Source organism: Bombina bombina, chromosome 8 (assembly GCF_027579735.1).
Source record: "Bombina bombina isolate aBomBom1 chromosome 8, aBomBom1.pri, whole genome shotgun sequence".
Lineage (NCBI taxonomy): Eukaryota > Metazoa > Chordata > Amphibia > Anura > Bombinatoridae > Bombina > Bombina bombina.
The window spans coordinates 172,906,164-172,926,281 of record NC_069506.1 but is presented as its reverse complement, the minus strand read 5'-3'; the positions used below and the strand labels follow the sequence as shown (position 1 = coordinate 172,926,281).

The 20,118-nt window shown below is 38.0% G+C and overlaps 1 protein-coding gene across 1 annotated transcript in view; it reads right to left on the bottom strand.

The window, feature by feature from the left end:
- The window catches only part of TNNT1 (troponin T1, slow skeletal type), a 106,371-nt gene that overhangs the window by 21,124 nt on the left and 65,129 nt on the right, over positions 1 to 20,118 (bottom strand). Inside the window, exons 9-11 of the mRNA XM_053691043.1 lie at positions 9,122 to 9,199; positions 6,972 to 7,085; positions 4,257 to 4,366 (exon numbers count right to left, since the gene is read on the bottom strand). Of these exons, the coding sequence (XP_053547018.1) occupies positions 4,257 to 4,366; positions 6,972 to 7,085; positions 9,122 to 9,199 (302 nt within the window). The remainder of the gene's footprint in view (positions 1 to 4,256; positions 4,367 to 6,971; positions 7,086 to 9,121; positions 9,200 to 20,118) is intronic.

The following is a 20,118-nucleotide window of genomic DNA, read 5'->3' as shown; positions in this document are numbered from 1 at the left end:
AACCGCCGCTCCCGGAGCCCACCGCAAGCTACTCTATACATATTAACCCCTAAACCGCCGCTCCCGGAGCCCACCGCAACTATAATAAATGTATTAACCCCTAAACCGCCGCTCCCTGAACCCGCCGCAGCCTATATTAAATGTATTAACCCCTATCCTGCCCCCCCTACACCGTCGCCACCTATAATAAATGTATTAACCCCTAATCTGCCCCCCCTACACCGTCGCCACCTATAATAAATTTATTAACCCCTATCCTGCCCCCCACTACGCCGCCTCCACTGTAATAAAATGATTAACCCCTAAACCTAAGTCTAACCCTAACCCTAACGCCCCCCTAACTTAAATATTAATTAAATAAATCTAAATAAATTAACTCTTATTAACTAAATGAATCCTATTTAAAACTAAATACTTACCTTTAAAATAAACCCTAATATAGCTACAATATAAATAATAATTATATTATAGCTATCTTAGGATTTATATTTATTTTACAGGTAACTTTCAATTTATTTTAACCATGTACAATAACTATTAAATAGTTATTAACTATTTAATAGCTTACCTAGCTAAAATAAAGAGAAATGTACCTGTGAAATAAATCCTAACCTAAGTTACAATTACACCTAACACTACACTATACTTTAATAAATTATTCCTATTTAAAAATAAATACTTACCTGTAAAATAAACCCTAAGATAGCTACAATGTAATTAATAATTATATTATAGCTATCTTAGGATTTATATTTATTTTACAGGTAACTTTGTATTTATTTTAGCTAGTTAGAATAGTTATTAAATAGTTATTAACTATTTAATAACTACCTAGCTAAAAGAAATACAAAATTACCTGTAAAATAAATCCTAACTTAAGTTACAATTAAACCTAATACTACACTATCATTAAATTAACTAAATAAACTACCTACAAATAACTACAATTAAATACAATTACATAAACTAACTAAAGTACAAAAAATAAAAAAAGCTAAGTTACAAAAAATAAAAAAGTAAGTTACAAACATGTTAAAAATATTACAACAATTTTAAGCTACTTACACCTAATCTAAGCCCCCTAATAAAATAACAAACCCCCCCAAAATAAAAAAAATCCCTACCCTATTCTAAATTAAATAAATTTCAAAGCTCTTTTACCTTACCAGCCCTTAAAAGGGCCATTTGTGGGGGCATGCCCCAAAAAGTTCAGCTCTTTTGCCTGTAAAAGAAAAATACAACCCCCCCCAACATTAAAACCCACCACCCACATACCCCTAATCTAACCCAAACCCCCCTTACAAAAACCTAACACTAATCCCCTGAAGATCATCCTACCTTGAGTCGTCTTCACTCATCCGATCAGCCAATAGAATGCGAGCTCAATCTGATTGGCTGATTGGATCAGCCAATCGGATTGAACTTGAATCTGATTGGCTGATTCCATCAGCCAATCAGATTTTCCTACCTTAATTCCGATTGGCTGATAGAACCCTATCAGCCAATCGGAATTGAGGGGACGCCATCTTGGATGACGTCCCTTAAAGGAGCCGTCATTCGTCGTAGTCCGTCGGTGAAGAAGGTGGTTCCGCGTCGGCGGAAGGAAGATTCAAGACCCGGCTTGGAAGATGACTTCGCCCGGATAGAAGACCTCTTCAGCGCCTCTTTGAAGATGACATCGGCCGGATCGAAGACTTCTTCAGCGCCGCCTGGATGATGACTTCATCGGATGGAAGATTTCTTCAGCGCCGCTTGGAGGATTAACTTCTTCCGCTCCGGATGTCCTCTTCAGTTCCATCGGTGGCTCGGATGAGTGAAGACGACTCAAGGTAGGATGATCTTCAGGGGATTAGTGTTAGGTTTTTGTAAGGGGGGTTTGGGTTAGATTAGGGGTATGTGGGTGGTGGGTTTTAATGTTGGGGGGGGGGTTGTATTTTTCTTTTACAGGCAAAAGAGCTGAACTTTTTGGGGCATGCCCCCACAAATGGCCCTTTTAAGGGCTGGTAAGGTAAAAGAGCTTTGAAATTTATTTAATTTAGAATAGGGTAGGGATTTTTTTTTATTTTGGGGGGGTTTGTTATTTTATTAGGGGGCTTAGATTAGGTGTAAGTAGCTTAAAATTGTTGTAATATTTTTAACATGTTTGTAACTTACTTTTTTATTTTTTGTAACTTAGCTTTTTTTATTTTTTGTACTTTAGTTAGTTTATGTAATTGTATTTAATTGTAGTTATTTGTAGGTAGTTTATTTAGTTAATTTAATGATAGTGTAGTATTAGGTTTAATTGTAACTTAAGTTAGGATTTATTTTACAGGTAATTTTGTATTTCTTTTAGCTAGGTAGTTATTAAATAGTTAATAACTATTTAATAACTATTCTAACTAGCTAAAATAAATACAAAGTTACCTGTAAAATAAATATAAATCCTAAGATAGCTATAATATAATTATTAATTACATTGTAGCTATCTTAGGGTTTATTTTACAGGTAAGTATTTATTTTTAAATAGGATTCATTTAGTTAATAAGAGTTAATTTATTTAGATTTATTTAATTAATATTTAAGTTAGGGGGGCGTTAGGGTTAGGGTTAGACTTAGGTTTAGGGGTTAATCATTTTATTACAGTGGCGGCGGCGTAGTGGGGGGCAGGATAGGGGTTAATAAATTTATTATAGGTGGCGACGGTGTATGGGGGGGCAGATTAGGGGTTAATAAATTTATTATAGGTGGCGACGGTGTAGGGGGGGCAGGATAGGGGTTAATAGGTTTAATATAGGTTGTGGCGGGTTCATGGAGCGGCGGTTTAGGGGTTAAACTATTTATTTAGTTGCGGAGAGGTGCGGGATCAGCAGGATAGGGGTTAATAATTTTATAATAGAGGGCGACAGTATAGGGGGGGCAGGATAGGGGTTACTAGGTATAATGTAGGTGGCAGCGGTGTCCGGGAGCGGCGGTTTAGGGGTTAATACATTTATAAGAGTTGCGGCGGGGTCTAGGAGCGGCGGTTTAGGGGTTAATACATTTATAAGAGTTGCGGCAGGGTCTAGGAGCGGCGGTTTAGGGGTTAGTAACTTTATTTAGTTGCGGGGGGCTCCGGGGGCGCCGGTATAGGGGTTAGAACAGTGCAGTTTAGTGTGAGTGCTTAGTGACAGGCTAGCAATAAAGCTGGGAAAAAGCCGAAGGGCAGCGAGATTGGATGAGTGATAACTGTCACAGTCCGCTGCTCATCGCCCCGCGGCTTTTTGACAGCTTTATTTGATAACTTAGGCGTATTTTTTCAGGTCCGCGGCGGCGAAGGTAGGCGAGCTTAGGCGGGCGTATTGGGCCAGCGAAGCCAGAAAAGTAGACGGCTTGATAACTACCCCCCTCTATCTAAATCGTGACTGTCTCATTATGACTTTACTGTCCCTTTAAGCATCCAGCCAGTCAGGATGCTTGTCCCAGGACTTGCAAGGGAATGTGCATCTGGCATGTGCAGGCACAGTCATGTTATTCAGTTTAAAGTGATTGTAAAGTTGAATGATTTAAAGCCCAGTATTTAAAAATACTCCTAAAAACATGGGCACTTTAAGTCATTAAACTTTACAATTACGCTTATTTTGTAAAATACATACCTTTTTGTTACTGTAAACTTACCGCCGATCCTCCGCCCGCCTCTCCTTCAGTATTGAGCAGATCGATGACAAATCCGACTTCCTCCAATCATTGTGTGCCCCCTTTTGGCGCCCAGCTTGTAAGGCACACAATGACTGGAGGAATCCGGATTCGTCATCGATCTGCTCAATATTGAAGGAGATGCGGGCAGAGGAAGACTGCTGCTCCATAACTTGTCTGCTGCCTCTGAGGCCGGAGACAGAAATCAACCGGATTGAATACGATCAGGTTGATTGACACCCCCTGCTAGCGGCCGATTGGCCGCAAATCTGCAGGGGGCGGCATTGCACCAGCAGTTCTTGCAATGATAAATGCCTACAGCATATGTAGTATCATGTCCACTCACACTATGATAAATAAACCCCATAGACTTCACTTTCCTGTATTTACATGTCTCAGGTACATTTCTGTATGGAATAGAAACAGGAACTCTCTGATTCTAATCTACTACCTGGCTGAAATACTCTTTTATACTTTTTACAACCACTATCTTCTCCAGGTTTCTATCAAGTATTTCTGTTATATCACACATCATGCAATGTTCATATATTGGCTGGCCACATTTATAATATTATTTTGTTTTATAGGCATGCACAGCTAACCTCAGCTGATTTTCATTCATATGCTCAAAATTTAAAGTTTTGTGTCTCTCAGCCAGAATCTTCCGTTTCATCTCACGCCCAGTCTGTCTCTTTCCCCTCTTTTGCTCTGCCTACCAAAAAAAGGATTGTTAATTATTTAGAGTCCAATGGTATTTTTTTTATCTATTTAAAGTTATCATAATCAGTACATTGTGTCATTTTCATTAGTTTGTGGTTGATTTTGAACCATAAAAACATAATAGTTACACAAAGTCCTTACACACACAAAAAAAATTAAAATGACAGAGCATGCAATTTTAAAAGTCTTTTTAAATGGACTTCTATTATCAAATGTACTTTGTTATCTTTGTATCCTTTGTTAAAAGCATATTCGGTAGGCTGAAGAGCAGGGGTAATGCACTACTGGTAGGTAGCAAGTGCGACTGCTGGTTACTTGCATATGCCTCTTGTCACTTGCTCATCAGGAGCTACATTACAAGTGGTGCGCTATTATCGTGATTTCTCTTGACTGTAAACTTTGCTAGAAATAAGCTTTTTGCGTGCGTTTGGTAGAGAGCATATTACAAGTTTAACCCTTTGAGTGCTAATGGCGGCTCTGAGCTGTCACAGAGTTTTCCACTCTGGTGCTAATGATGGCTCACAGCCGTCACTAGCACTCTCCCACCTTGAGGGAGATCTGGGGGCTCCCACCCGCTCCTACCCTGGCGATCGTGCCTGTAGAGTGACAGGCATCGCCGGGGCTTCCCGTTTTGCGTGGTGACGTCACGCGCAATAACGTGAGGATGTCACTGCGCAACTTTATTTATACTTAACAATGTTAAGTATAGGAGCAGGGGGCATGCTGCTTAGAAGCCTGTATCTCAGGCATCTAAGCAGCTACAGAACCCCAAGACCCACCGCTAGAAAGGTAATCGCCTAACCTTTCCAACAGTGTAAGTCTTGGGGGTCTGAAACAAATAAAAAAAAAATTAAAAAATCTTAGCACCCAGGTGGGAAAGTGCTTAGCACTCAAAGGGTTAAAGTCAAAAGTTTCCATGAGTGAAAACCAACACACGCTAGTCAAACGACTTTGAATATCGCAATCGCGTTAACTTATTCTCCCCTATAGACTTTAATATAGAGTGCAGATGAAAAACTTACCACTAAACTTAAATTTTCAGTCACGCTAACCCGCCGAACATAAATGTGATTGCGCTCTCTTGATCATGTTTACTTTCAACTTGTAAACTAAAGCGATCTTTCCGTTGCGTGCAAAAAGACAATATCGCTTGAGCGCAACAGTTAGCGCACCACTTGTAATCTATCCCCAGATGTATTTAGCTACATGGCAGGAAATAGTGCTGCCATCTAGTGCTCTTGAAAATGTACAACATTCTTGCAAAATGGCTGCCATATAGTGCTCCAGAAATGGGCTGGCTCCTAAGCTTATGTCCCTGCTTTTCAACAGAAGATACCAAGAGAACAAAGAAAAATTGCTAATAGAAGTAAATTGTAAAGTTGTTTAAAATGGCATGCTCTATCTGAATCACGAAAGAAAAAAAAAACAATTGGGTTTCATATCCCTTTAGTCTGAAATTTAAATAAGCAGTAAAAAAAATTCTGACCTATTTCAAAATGTATTTCAATTTGCTGGCCCCCTGTATGATGTGACAGTCATCAGCCAATCACAGATTCATATATGTACAGTATACACTGTGAACTCTTGCACATGCTCAGTAAGAGCTGGTGCCGCAGAAACTGGGCATATAAATCGATTGTGCACAATCTGATAATGGAAGCACATTGAAAAGTCTCTTAAAACTGCGTGCTCTATCTGAATGATTAAATTTTAATTTTGACTTTAGCGCCCCTTTAAGTTGCTGCTCTTGAGCTAACTTTTATTATGTTGAACAGTATAATAATAAAATGCTCTAACACATTTGAGTATTTTCTTTTTGCATTTTCATGCCCCTTAAAATAATAAAAATTGCCATAGGAAACTTATGAACTATACTATTAATATTATTGCTATTATTATTATATACAATAAAATTTTAAACTAACACTTTATATATATATATATATATATATATATATATATATATATATATATATATGAAGTGTTAGTTTAAAATTTTATATATAGATTTTTATATAGAAGCTTTTTATATAGAAGAAAGATATAGCAAGATAGCTTCTTATTGGTTCATACCCATATACAAATCAATCAAGCATATATCAACAGAAAAGAATAGGACAGGGAATACAGCACTCTGTATGAATAAATAGGAGGTTTTGAATAAAATAAAAGAGTGTTTTATTCCCTGTCTTTAAAATGTATCTCTAAGACTTGAGATCATATTCTTTTCTGTTGATATATGATTGTTATATACAGTATATATATAACAGTTTTAGCATATTCAGTTGATAATTGATGGGTTAACATCTTAGCTTGTTATGCACATGCTGTATACATCCACATATTATGCATAATATTGTTCTTTGTACTTGCTGGATATAAGAATATATTGCAATACTTATCATTTGCTTCGATCTAAGGTTGTAATGAATTTGTGATATGAGTCACGGCAGGACTGAAATACTGGATTAAAAAAAAACGTGATTTTTGCAAGGGGGGGGAAACAAATACAGGAAGGAAATAACAGAAAAATTGGAATCTAGGAATTACATTATTGTTTAAAGTACATAATTAATATAAGTAAGAAAATAGATTACCTTTGCAAGGTAGCCCCCAAAATGGGCCCCCATGTTGGACAAGACTTTCTTTTTTTTGGCATCATCGTCAGCACGTTTTTTCGCCTCTTCTTCCTCTTTCCTCATTTTTTCTTCCTTATAATATCCAGAAGAGTGAAGATTACTAGTTGTTTAGTATTGTTCCTCTAAAATTATATCAATTTTATGTAAAACACAAACACTGAACATGTGTATTATATGTAGTAGGTGGTGCTTATATGGAGAGATGCATTTACATTTAGAAATCTGGAATTTAAAGGGACACTAAACTAATATCTTTTATTAAAGGGGCACTGAACCAAATTTTTTTTCTTTCGTGATTCAGATAGAGCAGGCAATTTTAATCAACTTTCTAATTTACTTCGTTCTCTTGCTATCTTTATTTGAAAAATAAGGCATCTAAGCTTTTTTTTAGGTTCAGTCTCTGGACAGCATTTTTTTATTGGTGGATGAATTTATCCACCAATCAGCAAGGACAACCCAGGTTGTTCACCAAAAATGGGCCGGCACCTAAACTTACATTCTTGCATTTCAAATAAAGATTCCAAGAGAATGAAGAAAATTTGATAATAGGAGTAAATTAGAAAGATGCTTACAATTTAATGCTCTATCTGAATCACAAAAGAAAAAAATGTGGGTTCAGTGTCCCTTTAACAATTAAGCATTGCATTGCAAAAAAATTACAAGATATGCTCTTGAAAAGCCTGGTAGAAACAATCGGCTAGATAATGAGTTTTGTGTTATGGGTGAAAAAGCCGCGTTATGTCTCTTTTTCACTACTGCTGGTATTACGAGTTTTGCAGGTACAGCTGTACCGCACACTTTTTTGGCCGTAACGCAATGTAACTACCGCAGCTTTCAAAAAGTCCTTTTTCAATGGGACTTCCATAGCGCCGGTATTACAAGTTTGCCTGTCCGGCCAAAAAGTGAGCTGTACAGCCCATACCGTCAAGATCCGTACTGTAAACTGAAAGTCAGTAGTTATGAGTTTTACGCTACAAAGCTGTAACATAAAACTCATAACTAAAGTGTTACAAAGTACACTAACACCCATAAACTACCTATTAACCCCTAAACCGAGGCCCTCCCGCACACTATCAATGGGGCTGCGTTACGGAGCTTTACGCTGCTTTATTGCAGGTGTTAGGCTTTTTTTCAGCCGGCTCTTTCCATTGATGTCTATGGGGAAATTGTGCACGAGCACGTAGAACCAGCTCACAGCAGCGCTGGTATTTGAGTGCGGTATGGAGCTCATTTTTGCTCAACGCTCACTTATTGCCTGCTAACGCCGGGTTTATGAAAACCTGTAATAGCAGCGCTATAGGGAGGTGAGCGGTGACAATAACTTGCAAGTTAGCACCGAGACGCTCATAACGCAAAACTTGTAATCTAGCCGAATGTTTCTAGTCTCCTTTGCTGTGGCTAATTATGGAGAGATGTGAGCTTGTGCTCTGAACTAACCAATCACTATGTAGAATTTTGCAGGTTCAGGTGAATGTCACCATATATGTTAGGGGGAACTCCAGCATGTCTGGAGGGCGTAGAATTAGCTTACTTTTCCAAGGTATTTTACAACAAAAGCAGATTAAATAAATAAATAACATTATTATTATTAATATTATTAATAGTTATTTGTAGAGCGCCAACAGATTTTGCAGCCCTTTAAACATAGCTATAATATTCAATGGTAGTGTTTATAGGAGACAAATGGGTAGAGGGCCCTGCATTGTTGTACATGTATTAGCAAAACTGCTTCTAGTAAAAGTTATGATTTAGATTTTTTTCTGTGCATTTAAATTATGCATAGCTAGATATTCTCAATACACCAGCTTTTTAAATATTGCAGCTGCTCAGAGTGCTAGTGGGGCTTGCATCATGTCAGCAATTAACAAATGGAGTCATTGCCAGATAGTACAAGCACCTTAGGCTCGCTGAGCAAGTGCTGTGTTTAAAATGCTAGTGCACGGTGCATACTTAAATACACTTTTGAAACAGCTATAGCTTTTTTTAGAAGCACTTTTGCTACGTGTATATTACAAAAATGCTTCTATTCAAAACTGAAATACATCCATGGAGATTCTAATTTGGCTGGAATGTCCCTTTAAGGTCCCTTTAACAGTACAGTAACTCACAGCCATTCTGGCCTGTCTCTCCCGCTCCTTTTCTGTCCTGTATCTCTGCTGCTCTGCTCGTTCAGATCTTCGATGTTCCTGTGGGCAATAGAGAGAACTGTTGTTGGATATATAAGTTAACAAGTTGTTACAATATACACATAATACATTTCTAATACATTGAGGGGGTCCTTTTTAATACCCAAACTGACAACCCAAACAACTAGTCACACCTGTTTGATCGAAACATTGTAGGGTCCTTATGCAAATTTTAAATCCTACCTGTGAGTTCAGTGCACAGCATTACCAGTGCTACAACTTTTGCAGTCAATTTATGGTAACATAAAAAAACAAGAATTATCTTAAATCATATATCAACTATACATACATTTTTAGAGCAATTTTGTTTTAATTTTTCTTTTTATTGAGGTTACAATAACATACCTTATGATAGTAAAAGTGCACAAACTAAATGTACAAAAGCAAGCAAGAATTGGTTACAGGTCTATGGTAAGACAGGCTAAGAGGTCACCCTAAGGGTGATGGGGGAACCAGACATGGGGGCCTATTTATTAAAGTGCGAGTGGACATGATACGATGTAGTGTATCATATCCGCCGTACATCGATAAATGCAGACAGCATACGCTGTCGGCATTTATCATTGCACAAGCAGTTCTTGTGCAATGCCGCCCCCTGCAGATTCGCGGCCAGGGGGTGTCAATCAGCCCAATCGTATAGGATTGGGTGGATTGATGTCTGTAGCCTCAGAGCAGGCAGACAAGTTATGGAGCAGCGGTCTTTAGACCGCTGCTTCATAACTGCTGTTTCCGGCGACCCTGATAGTTTCGGCCCCATGGACTCCTTGCCCTATGAGCCAAAACTATTGTCTGGAGTTGCCATTTTCCTGATTCAGAGGAGAATTGCCTGATATTTCGGGGTTGGACTGATCTTGTTAGGCGGGAGCAGACAGATATACTTCAGGAAAGTTTTGCTTTGGGAAAAGCACAAATGGGCTAAAAGAAGCTACTCCCAGGTGGTAACCAGGCCGTAGAACAAGATATTGTGCTGTTGTTCATTCCTGGCAGATTGCTTCTCTTTCTGTATGCAATGTGCATTATATCATTGTGATCAAATATAACCTATATACAGTACATAATCACTGTTGTTGAACTCTAATGGGAACGCCTAAATGTCCTATTAAATTAAAGAGATATGAAACCCAAACCTTTTCTTTTGTGATTCAGGCAGAGCATACAATTTTTATTTTTTACAATTTACTTCTATTATCAAATTTGCTTAATTCCCATGATATTCTGTGTTGAAGAGATATCTAGGTAGGCATCTGGGGCACTACATAGCAGGAAATAATGCTGCCATCTAGTGCTCTTGCAAATGGATAAGATTCTTGCAAAACTGCTGCCATATAGTGCTCCAGAAATGGGCTGGCTCCTAAGCAAATGTCCCTGCTTTTCAACAAAAGATACCAAGAGAAGGAAGAACAATTGATAATAGAAGTATATTAGAAAGTTGTTTAAAATTGCATACTCTATCTGAGTCATGAAAGAAAAATATTGGGTTTCATATCCCTTTAAAGTAGACCTAACAAAAAAAAGTCAGGTGGGTGGCTCCAAACTTAAAGTGTAACTTTTGCTCAATAAGTTCTTAGAGAAGGTATGCCCAGACAGCTCCATAGAGTGAGAAGACACAGAAGTTGACTAAATAAACAATATGAACAGTCTACTCCAAAATTGTTATTGTTTAAAAAGATAGATAATCCCTTTATTGCCCATTCCCCATTTTCTTAACCCACACTGTTATATTAATTCCCTTTTTACCTCTGTGATTACCTTGTATCTAAGCCTCTGCAGACTGCCCCCTTATCTCAGTTCTTTTGACAGTTATGCATTTTAGCCAATCAGTGCTGAATCATAAATAACTCCAAAGGAGTTAACACAATGTTATCTATATTGCACACATGAACTAGCAGTGTCTAACTGTGAAAAACAGTCAAAATGCACTGAGATAAGAGGCGGCCTCCAACGGCTTAGAAATTAGAATACCAAGAGAACAAAGCAAATTTGATGATAAATGTAAATGGAAAAATTGCTTAAAATTGCATGCTCTATCTGAATTATGAAAATTTAATTTTGACTAGACTGTCCCTTTAAAGAGGATTTTCCAAGTAACTAATTTATATATACATAATAATAACCATTAACAGGTATATTACATTGAGAGTGCCAGCAACATTTAGAAAAATTAGAATTCATTTAACTAGGGTAAACTAAGGCTTAAGAAGCTCTTTAGTTTCTGTACAAGGCTAGATTGTATTCGGCCTGAGAAATTTACATAAAGCTTAACAAAATGGGGCCTATCTATCAAGCTCCGAACGGGGCTTGATGCCCCGTGTTTCTGGCGAGCCTGCAGGCTCGCTAGAAACAGCAGTTATGAAGCAGCGGTCACAAAGACTGCTGCTCCATAACCTGCCCGCCTGCTCAGAGCAGGCGGACAGACATCACCGGAAATCAACCCTATTGAGTACGATCGGGTTGATTGACACCCCCTGCTGGCGGCCCATTGGCCGCGAGTCTGCAGGGGGTGGCGTTGCTGGTGCAATGCTGAATACGGCGAGCGTATTGCTCGCCATATCCAGCGAGGTCTGGCGGACCTAATCCGCACTGTCGGATCAGGTCCGCCAGACTTTGATAAATTGGGGCCTATATATAGGTAGCCTCTCAGCTCACAAAGCAAAGGTATATATTTATGTAAAAGGTGGCGGAATGCACCTAAGGTAATAGTCTTCTTATGTTCTGTAAGCTGCAAACCCATACACGAAAAGGAGGTAGAGTCTGATCGAATAAAAATGAGCTTTTATTGTGCAGTTTAAAACAGGGAATGCACACACAAACAGGACCAAACAGAACTGGTGCAGCACCAACCATCTTACGCGTTTCGATTGCGGCAAACAGCTGAAACGCGTAAGCCAGTTGGTGCTGCGCCAGTTCTGTTTGCTCCTGTTTGTGTGTGTATTCCCTGTTTTAAACTGCACAATAAAAGCTCATTTTATTTGATCAGACTCTACCTCCTTTTCGTGTATGGATTTAAGTTACCAGACTTAGAGTTGGATCATTTGTCATCCCTTCTTGGAGAGTCCGGGTAAGGGTTCTGTTCCTGTAGGTCTCCTTCTGTCATCTTCAACGTGAAGTCAGCGAATGGTGACTGAACCAAGGCATGCATATTGTGAATAACGCCAAAGACGTCGCAGACAGAGGTAAAGCATACTATTGTCTGTTGGCCATTTGCTCCCTGTTTTCTGCTGAGGGTAAAGGGGATAGAACACAGCTCCAGGGTTTAAGCGTTTAACATATGTTTATTGGCTGCGACATGAAAAGCTGCTGTATACATGATACCCTTACCTGGTGAATTTTGTTTGTAAAAACATTTACTTCAACTCAGGAGAGATGAGTATAGTAATAGATAGAAGCCAGAATGTATACGTGTCCTACATGTAAGGCAGCACAAAAACAACAACAAAAAACATTTTGCATGTTCACTATATCTTATATTGTTAGTGTCCATTAGTTTATAGATTACATCAAGGTGAAAATAATGTCTACAGTGACCGAAAAGACAGCATTAAGGTAGGATATATAGGCTATGGAAGGGGATCTAGGAAGTAACGGAAATGTTTCTACCACCATGGCAAAATTACTTAGCTAATTCACTTCTCATAATTCCTCAACACCCAATACTGCAGATCCAAGTAAATAATTTGATGTTGTCATGCTTGCTTGTGGGTTTTCCTAATCCGCTTGCCCTCAGTCACCATGTGAAGTGTTTGACCTTCTGCCTCACTACCAATTTACGGGCCTTTGCCTTCATATATACAGGAAGAAAACAGAATGGCTTCTTTCTGCTGGTTATTTCAGGTATGTGGTCTTCGAGCCAGTCTGCTGTGGCTCCGATGGCAGAAGTAGCGATCTCAGCACTCCTAATCTCCACACTGGTTGGACTAAAGGAAAAAAAGTTCTTCAGCAGCTATATTCGTTGAAGGCCCAACCCTCCCTCTGTCCTTTCCCAGGAGAGCTCTCCTTCAAGTGGGGTTTCTCCTGTATGCCGGCAGGTATGGCAATAGAAGATCTGGTTAATACTGTGGGAAGGGTAGGTTTACAGATCTCAGCAACACCTTCATCTTCCATTGCTCCAGTAGATATAACCTCAAACACTTCAAGGATCAGGGTAGGTAGTAGCTTGCTCCTTGCACAACATGCAGCTTTGCTGGATAATTTTCCAGCCTCAGCCAAGGTAAGATGATCAATAAGGTTGCCAAATTTCTCCAGATAGGTAGGTGAGACACTTTAGTGCAGTGAAGATAAGTTCACCAGTGTCCGCCATGCCTTCACAAACACTAACAGCTTGATATCAAAAACTGCCAGCCATGCTACCAAGGAAAGTATGTTGAGCTTAAATAATAAATTGGTTAAAGGAATATTTCAGTGGCAAGGGAGATAGAACTGCTCTCTTGGCAGGTCCAGGAGTGTAACTACCAAGGGAACGTTTAAGGTTAGGCTATTTCCTGTCGTGTAGTGCTCCAGTCATGTGCATGCTATCTATCTAGATATTTCTTCAACAAGGAATAACGTGAGAACAAAGCAAATTTGATAATAGAACTAAATTGGAAACATTTTCAAAATTGTTAGCTGTATCTGAATTATGAATGAAAAATTTTGGGTTTCAAATCCCTTTAATATAACAAAATGATAATGCAAAGCAGGGAAATTGGTAGTAAAGGTGTTATCTATCTTTTTAAACAATAAACAAAAATCAAGTAGACTGTCCCTTTAAGTTAAAAGGAAAGGGAACAAAATATAATTAAAGTATATTGAAAATATTTTTAACTATGGACACTTAAACATTTGTATTACAATGTCATATTGTTTAATATCCCTTTTAACTATCCAATCCAGAACTTGTTCTGCAGTTCTGATGATCTTACACTTGCTAGTTCCTGACTACAAGTATCCAAAATTCTGTCCTGTAGCTCTCAGGTAGATCTCTTGATATGTTTATGAATATGAGCATTACCAAGTCCTTGCTTCTATTATCAATCAGGTCCATTCCTGACTATGAGATTATTAAGCCTTTTCTCAGGTTGTTTTTAATTAAGAGTTTACTTTGATCATGAGCTTGGTCCTGACAATCATTTTACATCAACCTTAGTATGAGCTTCCAGTTCTACTCCTACTAAAAGGGACACTAAAGTGAAAATTACTTCTGTTATGATAATATGCACATTCTTGTTATATTCACACTTTCTGAAGCACGAGCTCCCACTGAGAATGTGCAAGAGTTCACAGTATTACACATATATGCATTTTGAGATTGATTTATGGCTGTCACATGATACATGGTGTAGTGAAATTTAAGTAACTTTGGTAGAAAAAAATAAAAACATTTTCAAATTGGGGGCCTGATTATGAAAAACTCACCAGAGGAGAGAGAAATCACAAAAAAACATTAAGTTTTTTTTAGCATTATATTGTAAAGCATGTGTCTCCTCTTCACACCCAGAACTAACAATCGAAAAATGAAACAAATTTTAACACATTTGTTTGTTAATTTTGAATTTCATATATTTGTACAACGTTCTAACATTATACAGGTGAAACTCGAAAAATTAGAATATCGTGCAAAAGTTAATTTATTTCACTAATGCAACTTAAAAGGTGAAACTAATATATGAGATAGACTCATTACATGCAAAGCAAGATAGTTCAAGCCGTGATTTGTCATAATTGTGATGATTATAGCTTACAACTCATGAAAACCCCAAATCCACACTCAGAAAATTAGAATATTACATGCAATCAATAAAACAAGGATTGTACATACCTGTAGAACAATATCGGACCTCTGAAAAGTATAAGCATGCATACTGTATGTACTCAGTACTTTGTTTGGGCCCCTTTTGCAGCAATTACTGCCTCAATGCGGTGTGGCATGGAAGCTATCAGCCTGTGGCACTGCTGAGGTGTTATGGAAGACCAGGATGCTTCAATAGCTGCCTTCAGCTCTTCTGCATTGTTTGTTCTCATGTCTCTCATCTTTCTCTTGGCAATGCCCCATAGATTCTCTATGGGGTTCAGGTCAGGCGAGTTTGCTGGCCAATCAAGCACAGTTATCCCACGGTCATTGAACCAGGTTTTGGTGGTTTTGGCAGTGTGGGCAGGTGCCAAGTCCTGATGGAAAATGAAGTCAGCATCCCCATAGAGCTCGTCTGTGAAAGGAAGCATGAAGTGCTCCAAAATCTCCTGGTAAATGGCTGCGTTGACCCTGGACTTAATAAAGCACAGTGGACCAACACCAGCAGATGACATGGCTCCCCAAATCAACACAGACTGTAGAAACTTCACACTGGACTTCAAGCATCTTGCATTGTGTGCCTCTCCATTCTTCCTCCATACTCTGGGTCCTTGGTTTCCAAATGAGATGCAAAATTTGCTCTCATCAGAAAAGAGGACTTTGGACCACTGAGCAACAGACCAGGTCTGTTTTTCTTTAGCCCAGGTAAGACGCTTCTGAAGTTGTTTGTTGTTCAGGAGTGGCTTGACAAGATAAATACGACATTTGAAGCCCATGTCCAGGATCCGTCTGTGTGAGGTGGCACTTGTGAAAGTATCCAACACTTTTGAATGGCCTTTTCCTGACAATCGTCTTCAGGCTGCAGTCATCCCTGCTGCTTGTGCACCTTTTTCTTCCACACTTTCCCCTTCCACATAACTTTCTATTAAAGTGCTTTGATACAGCACTTTGGGAACATCCAACTTCTTTTGCAATTACCTTTTGAGGCTTTCCCTCCTTATGGAGGGTGTCAATGATGGTTTTCTGAACAACTATCAGGTCAGCAGTCTTTCCCATGATTGTGATTCCTACTGAACCAGACTGAGAGACAATGTAAAGGCTCAGGAACCCTTTGCAGGTGTTATGGCTTAATTAGCTGATTAGAGTGAGACACTTTGAACCTAGAATATTGCACCTTTTCACAATATTCTAATTTTCTGAGATTGTGGATTTGGGGTTTTCATGAGCTGTGAACCATAATCATCACAATTATGGCAAATCACGGCTTGAACTATCTTGCTTTGCATGTAATGAGTCTATCTCATATATTAGTTTCACCTTTTAAGTTGCATTAGGGAAATAAATGAACTTTTGCGCGATATTCTAATTTTTCGTGTTTCACCTGTAATGCTATCTTTAAATGTAATATTCAATTAAAATGTTTTTAATTTGAATATTGTATAATTTGAATTGAATTATGCAAACTACAAATTAGAAACATTTGAATCAATATATTTATAATAGTATTTCTTATGCTCTCTTTAAATGTAATATTCAAATTATGCAATATAAAGAAAAATTTGTATTAATATGTTTGTATCTATTATGTATCAACTTACTAAATTACCTACCACATGAACTATTGAACTCCTGAATAGTATTTGTTAAATCAAATGTTAAATTCAAAATTTCAACGAATGTGGATATTCGATCTAATTATGAACATTCGAAAACAAAAGTAACATTTGAAAACCAGAAAAACCATTCGATTACCGAACTTTAATGGATTTCCAATTCTTATCAATATTTGAATGTCTAAAACAAATGTCCACTGGACTATTTGTTCTACCAAACTAATTGCACTTTCACCAACATTTGCCCATCCCTATCCAGAATCTGCATTGCAAGATAAACAGCTCTCAAGCTGCCTTTATAAAATTATTTAAGGGACCTCACAGTATGGATGAAAATTTAGAGAATTGTGTCCTAAGTGTTATTGTATTGTCTTTTTATTTTGCATTTGCTGATTATGAAATTCTACTGAATTTAAAAGTCCTCAGCTTAGCAGATCCCCATGAGTTGCTTTCACTACTGTGAGTACATGAAATATACAGTTAAAGGGAAATTCCGGTCAAAATTTAAATACACGTACATAAATTACATCTTTGAATAGTAACATATTTGCTATGTACATCTATTGGCAAAAATGCTTCTAGTAAAAGTTATCACCGTTTTAGTGTTAAAATTTTCTCTGCACGTGCATGTGAAGCATAGCTAGATATTCTCAGTGCACCAGCATTTTAAATACTGAAGCTGTTCAGATCGCCAGTGGCTCTTGTATCATGTCAGCAATTAACAAATTGAGTCATTACCAGATGGTACAAGCACCTTAGGCTTTCTAAACAAGTTCTGTCTTTAAAATGCTGGTTCCCGGTGCATACTAAGATACCCTTTTGGAACAGCTATAGCTTTTATTAGAAGTATTTTTGCTGATACATGTATATTACAAAAATGCTTCTTTTCAAAACTGAAATGCATCCATGTGGATTCAAATTTTGGCTGGAATGTCCCTTTAAATAATCATATCACAAAAATCATGAAGTCACACCTTTAAACAAAATACAAGTGAAAGCTTAAGCAATAGGGTTTAAATTTTAATTAACTTTTCTTTATTTAAAATTCATTATATAAACAGAATGAGTTAATTGCACTGGTCGGGGTTTAGATTAAAATGTAATCTATCATTATGTATGGTAACTTATTTTAAAAGATGTGTTAGTACACCATAATTGTTAAAATGGCAAGCTTTAAATGTATCAACACTCTGAGATTAAATGTTCAGCAAAATGTTTATACCACTTAACTTTCTAGACTTAAAGTGAAATTGCACTAAAAATATATTTAAAAAATGTTAAAGTGATTTTTTTATTTTGCATAAAAAGTTTAAGTAAAGCTGTTTAAATCTGAAGAAAAGTGCATGATTGTGTATAGTGGAGTCATGGGGCATAATTGGGTATAGCAGAGTACTATTGCTCTATTGTTCACTGGCTGACAGAGGTAACTCCTGCAGAAAAATGTTGGTTTATTCTGCACAAGAGTATCTATTAAAAAAGGACTTTAATATACTTTGACATGCTCCATTTTATATAACTTTTAAGATATAAATATATATATATATATATATATATATATATATATATATATATATATATACACACACATACACACACACACACACACACACACAGAGAAGCACACTCTCAGGAAAGAACAACCAGCTCAATTACTTGTTCTATGGCGATTTACCACCTGGGTGCAGCCTTTTTTAGCCCAGTGATGTTTTCACAGAGAAGAATTTTCCTGTAGTATATCAGTCTGATCCCGCCTATGAAGGTCAGTCCAGCACCAAAATACCAGCTGATGCCCCCCCAGAGCAAGGAACACGATAACCCCAGATGATCCTCTCTGAACAAGGAACACAACCTCATCAGTGAGATGTGGCAATATTCCTCTAATTACACTGAGCAAGGCGTCCATGTCTGGCTATACCTCACTGACGAAACCGTGTTCCTTGTTCAGAAGGGAATTGCCTGGTATTTTGGTGCTGGACTGACTTTAATATTCAGGGTCAGACTGATATACTACAGGAAAGTTCTTGTCTGTGAAAAGCATTAGCGGGCTAAAAATAGGCTGCACCCAGGTGGTAAATCGCCATAGAACAGGCTAACAAGCTATTGAGCTGGTTGTTCATTACCGAGAGTGCGCTTCTCTCTAAGTGTATATACAGTATATAGTGGATATAAAAAGTCTACACACCCCTGTTAAAATGTCAGGTTTCTGTGATGTAAAAAAATGAGACAAAGATAACTCATTTCAGAACTTTTTCCACCTTTAATGTGACCTATAAACGGTACAACTCAATTGAAAAACAAACTGAAATCTTTTAGGTGGAGGGAAGTAAAAATAAAATAATAAAATAATATAGTTGCATAAACTATTAAACTAATACTTTGTTGAAGCACCTTTTGATTTTATTACAGTACTCAGTCTTTTTGGGTATGAGTCTATCAGCATGGCACATCTTGACTTGACAAAATTTGCCCACTCTTCTTTACAAAAACACTCCAAATCTGTCAGATTGCGAGGGCATTTCCTGTGCACAGCCCTCGTCAGATAACCCCACAGATTTTCAATCAGATTCAGGTCTGGGGTCTGACTGGGCCATTCCAAAACTTTAATCTTCTTCTGGTGAAGCCATTTCTTTGTTGATTTGGATGTATGCTTTGGGTCGTTGTCATGCTGAAAGATGAAGTTCCTCTTCATGTTCAGCTTTCTAGCAGGTTTTGTGCCAATATTGACTAATATTTGGAACTGTTCATAATTCCCTCTACCTTGACTAAGGCCACAGTTCCAGCTGAAGAAAAACTGCTCCAAAGCATAATGCTGCCACCACCATACGTCACTGTGGGTATGGTGTTCTTTTGGTGATGTGCAGTGTTGTTTTTGTGCCAAACATATCTTTTGGAATTATGGCAAAAAAGTTCAACCTTGGTTTCATCAGACCATAACACCTTTCCCACATGCTTTTGGGAGACTTCAGATGTGTTTTTGCAAAATTTAGCCTTGGATGTTTTTCTTCGTAAGAAAAGGCTTAGTCTTGCCACTCTACCCCATAGCCCAGACATATGAAGAATACGGGAGATTGTTGTCACATATACCACACAGCCAGTACTTGCCAGATATTCTTGCAGATCCTTTTATGTTGCTGTAGGCCTCTTGGCAGCCTCCCAGACCAGTTTTCTTCTCATCTTTTCATGAATTTTGGAGGGACGTCCAGTTCCTGGTTGCACCATATTTTATCCACTTTATGATGACTGTCTTCACTGTGTTCCATGGTATATCTAATGCCTTGGACATTCTTTTGTACCCTTCTACTGACTGATACCTTTTAACAATGAGATCCCTCTGATGCTTTGGAAGCTCTATGTGGACCATGGCTTTTGCTGTAGGATGTGACTAAGAAAATGTCAGGAAAGACCTACTAGAGCAGCTGAACTTTATTTGGGGTTAATCAGAGGCACTTTAAATGCTGGCAGTCGTGTACTGACTCCTATTTAACATGATTTTAAATGTGATTGCTTAATTCTGAGCACAGCTACATCCCCAGTTATAAAAG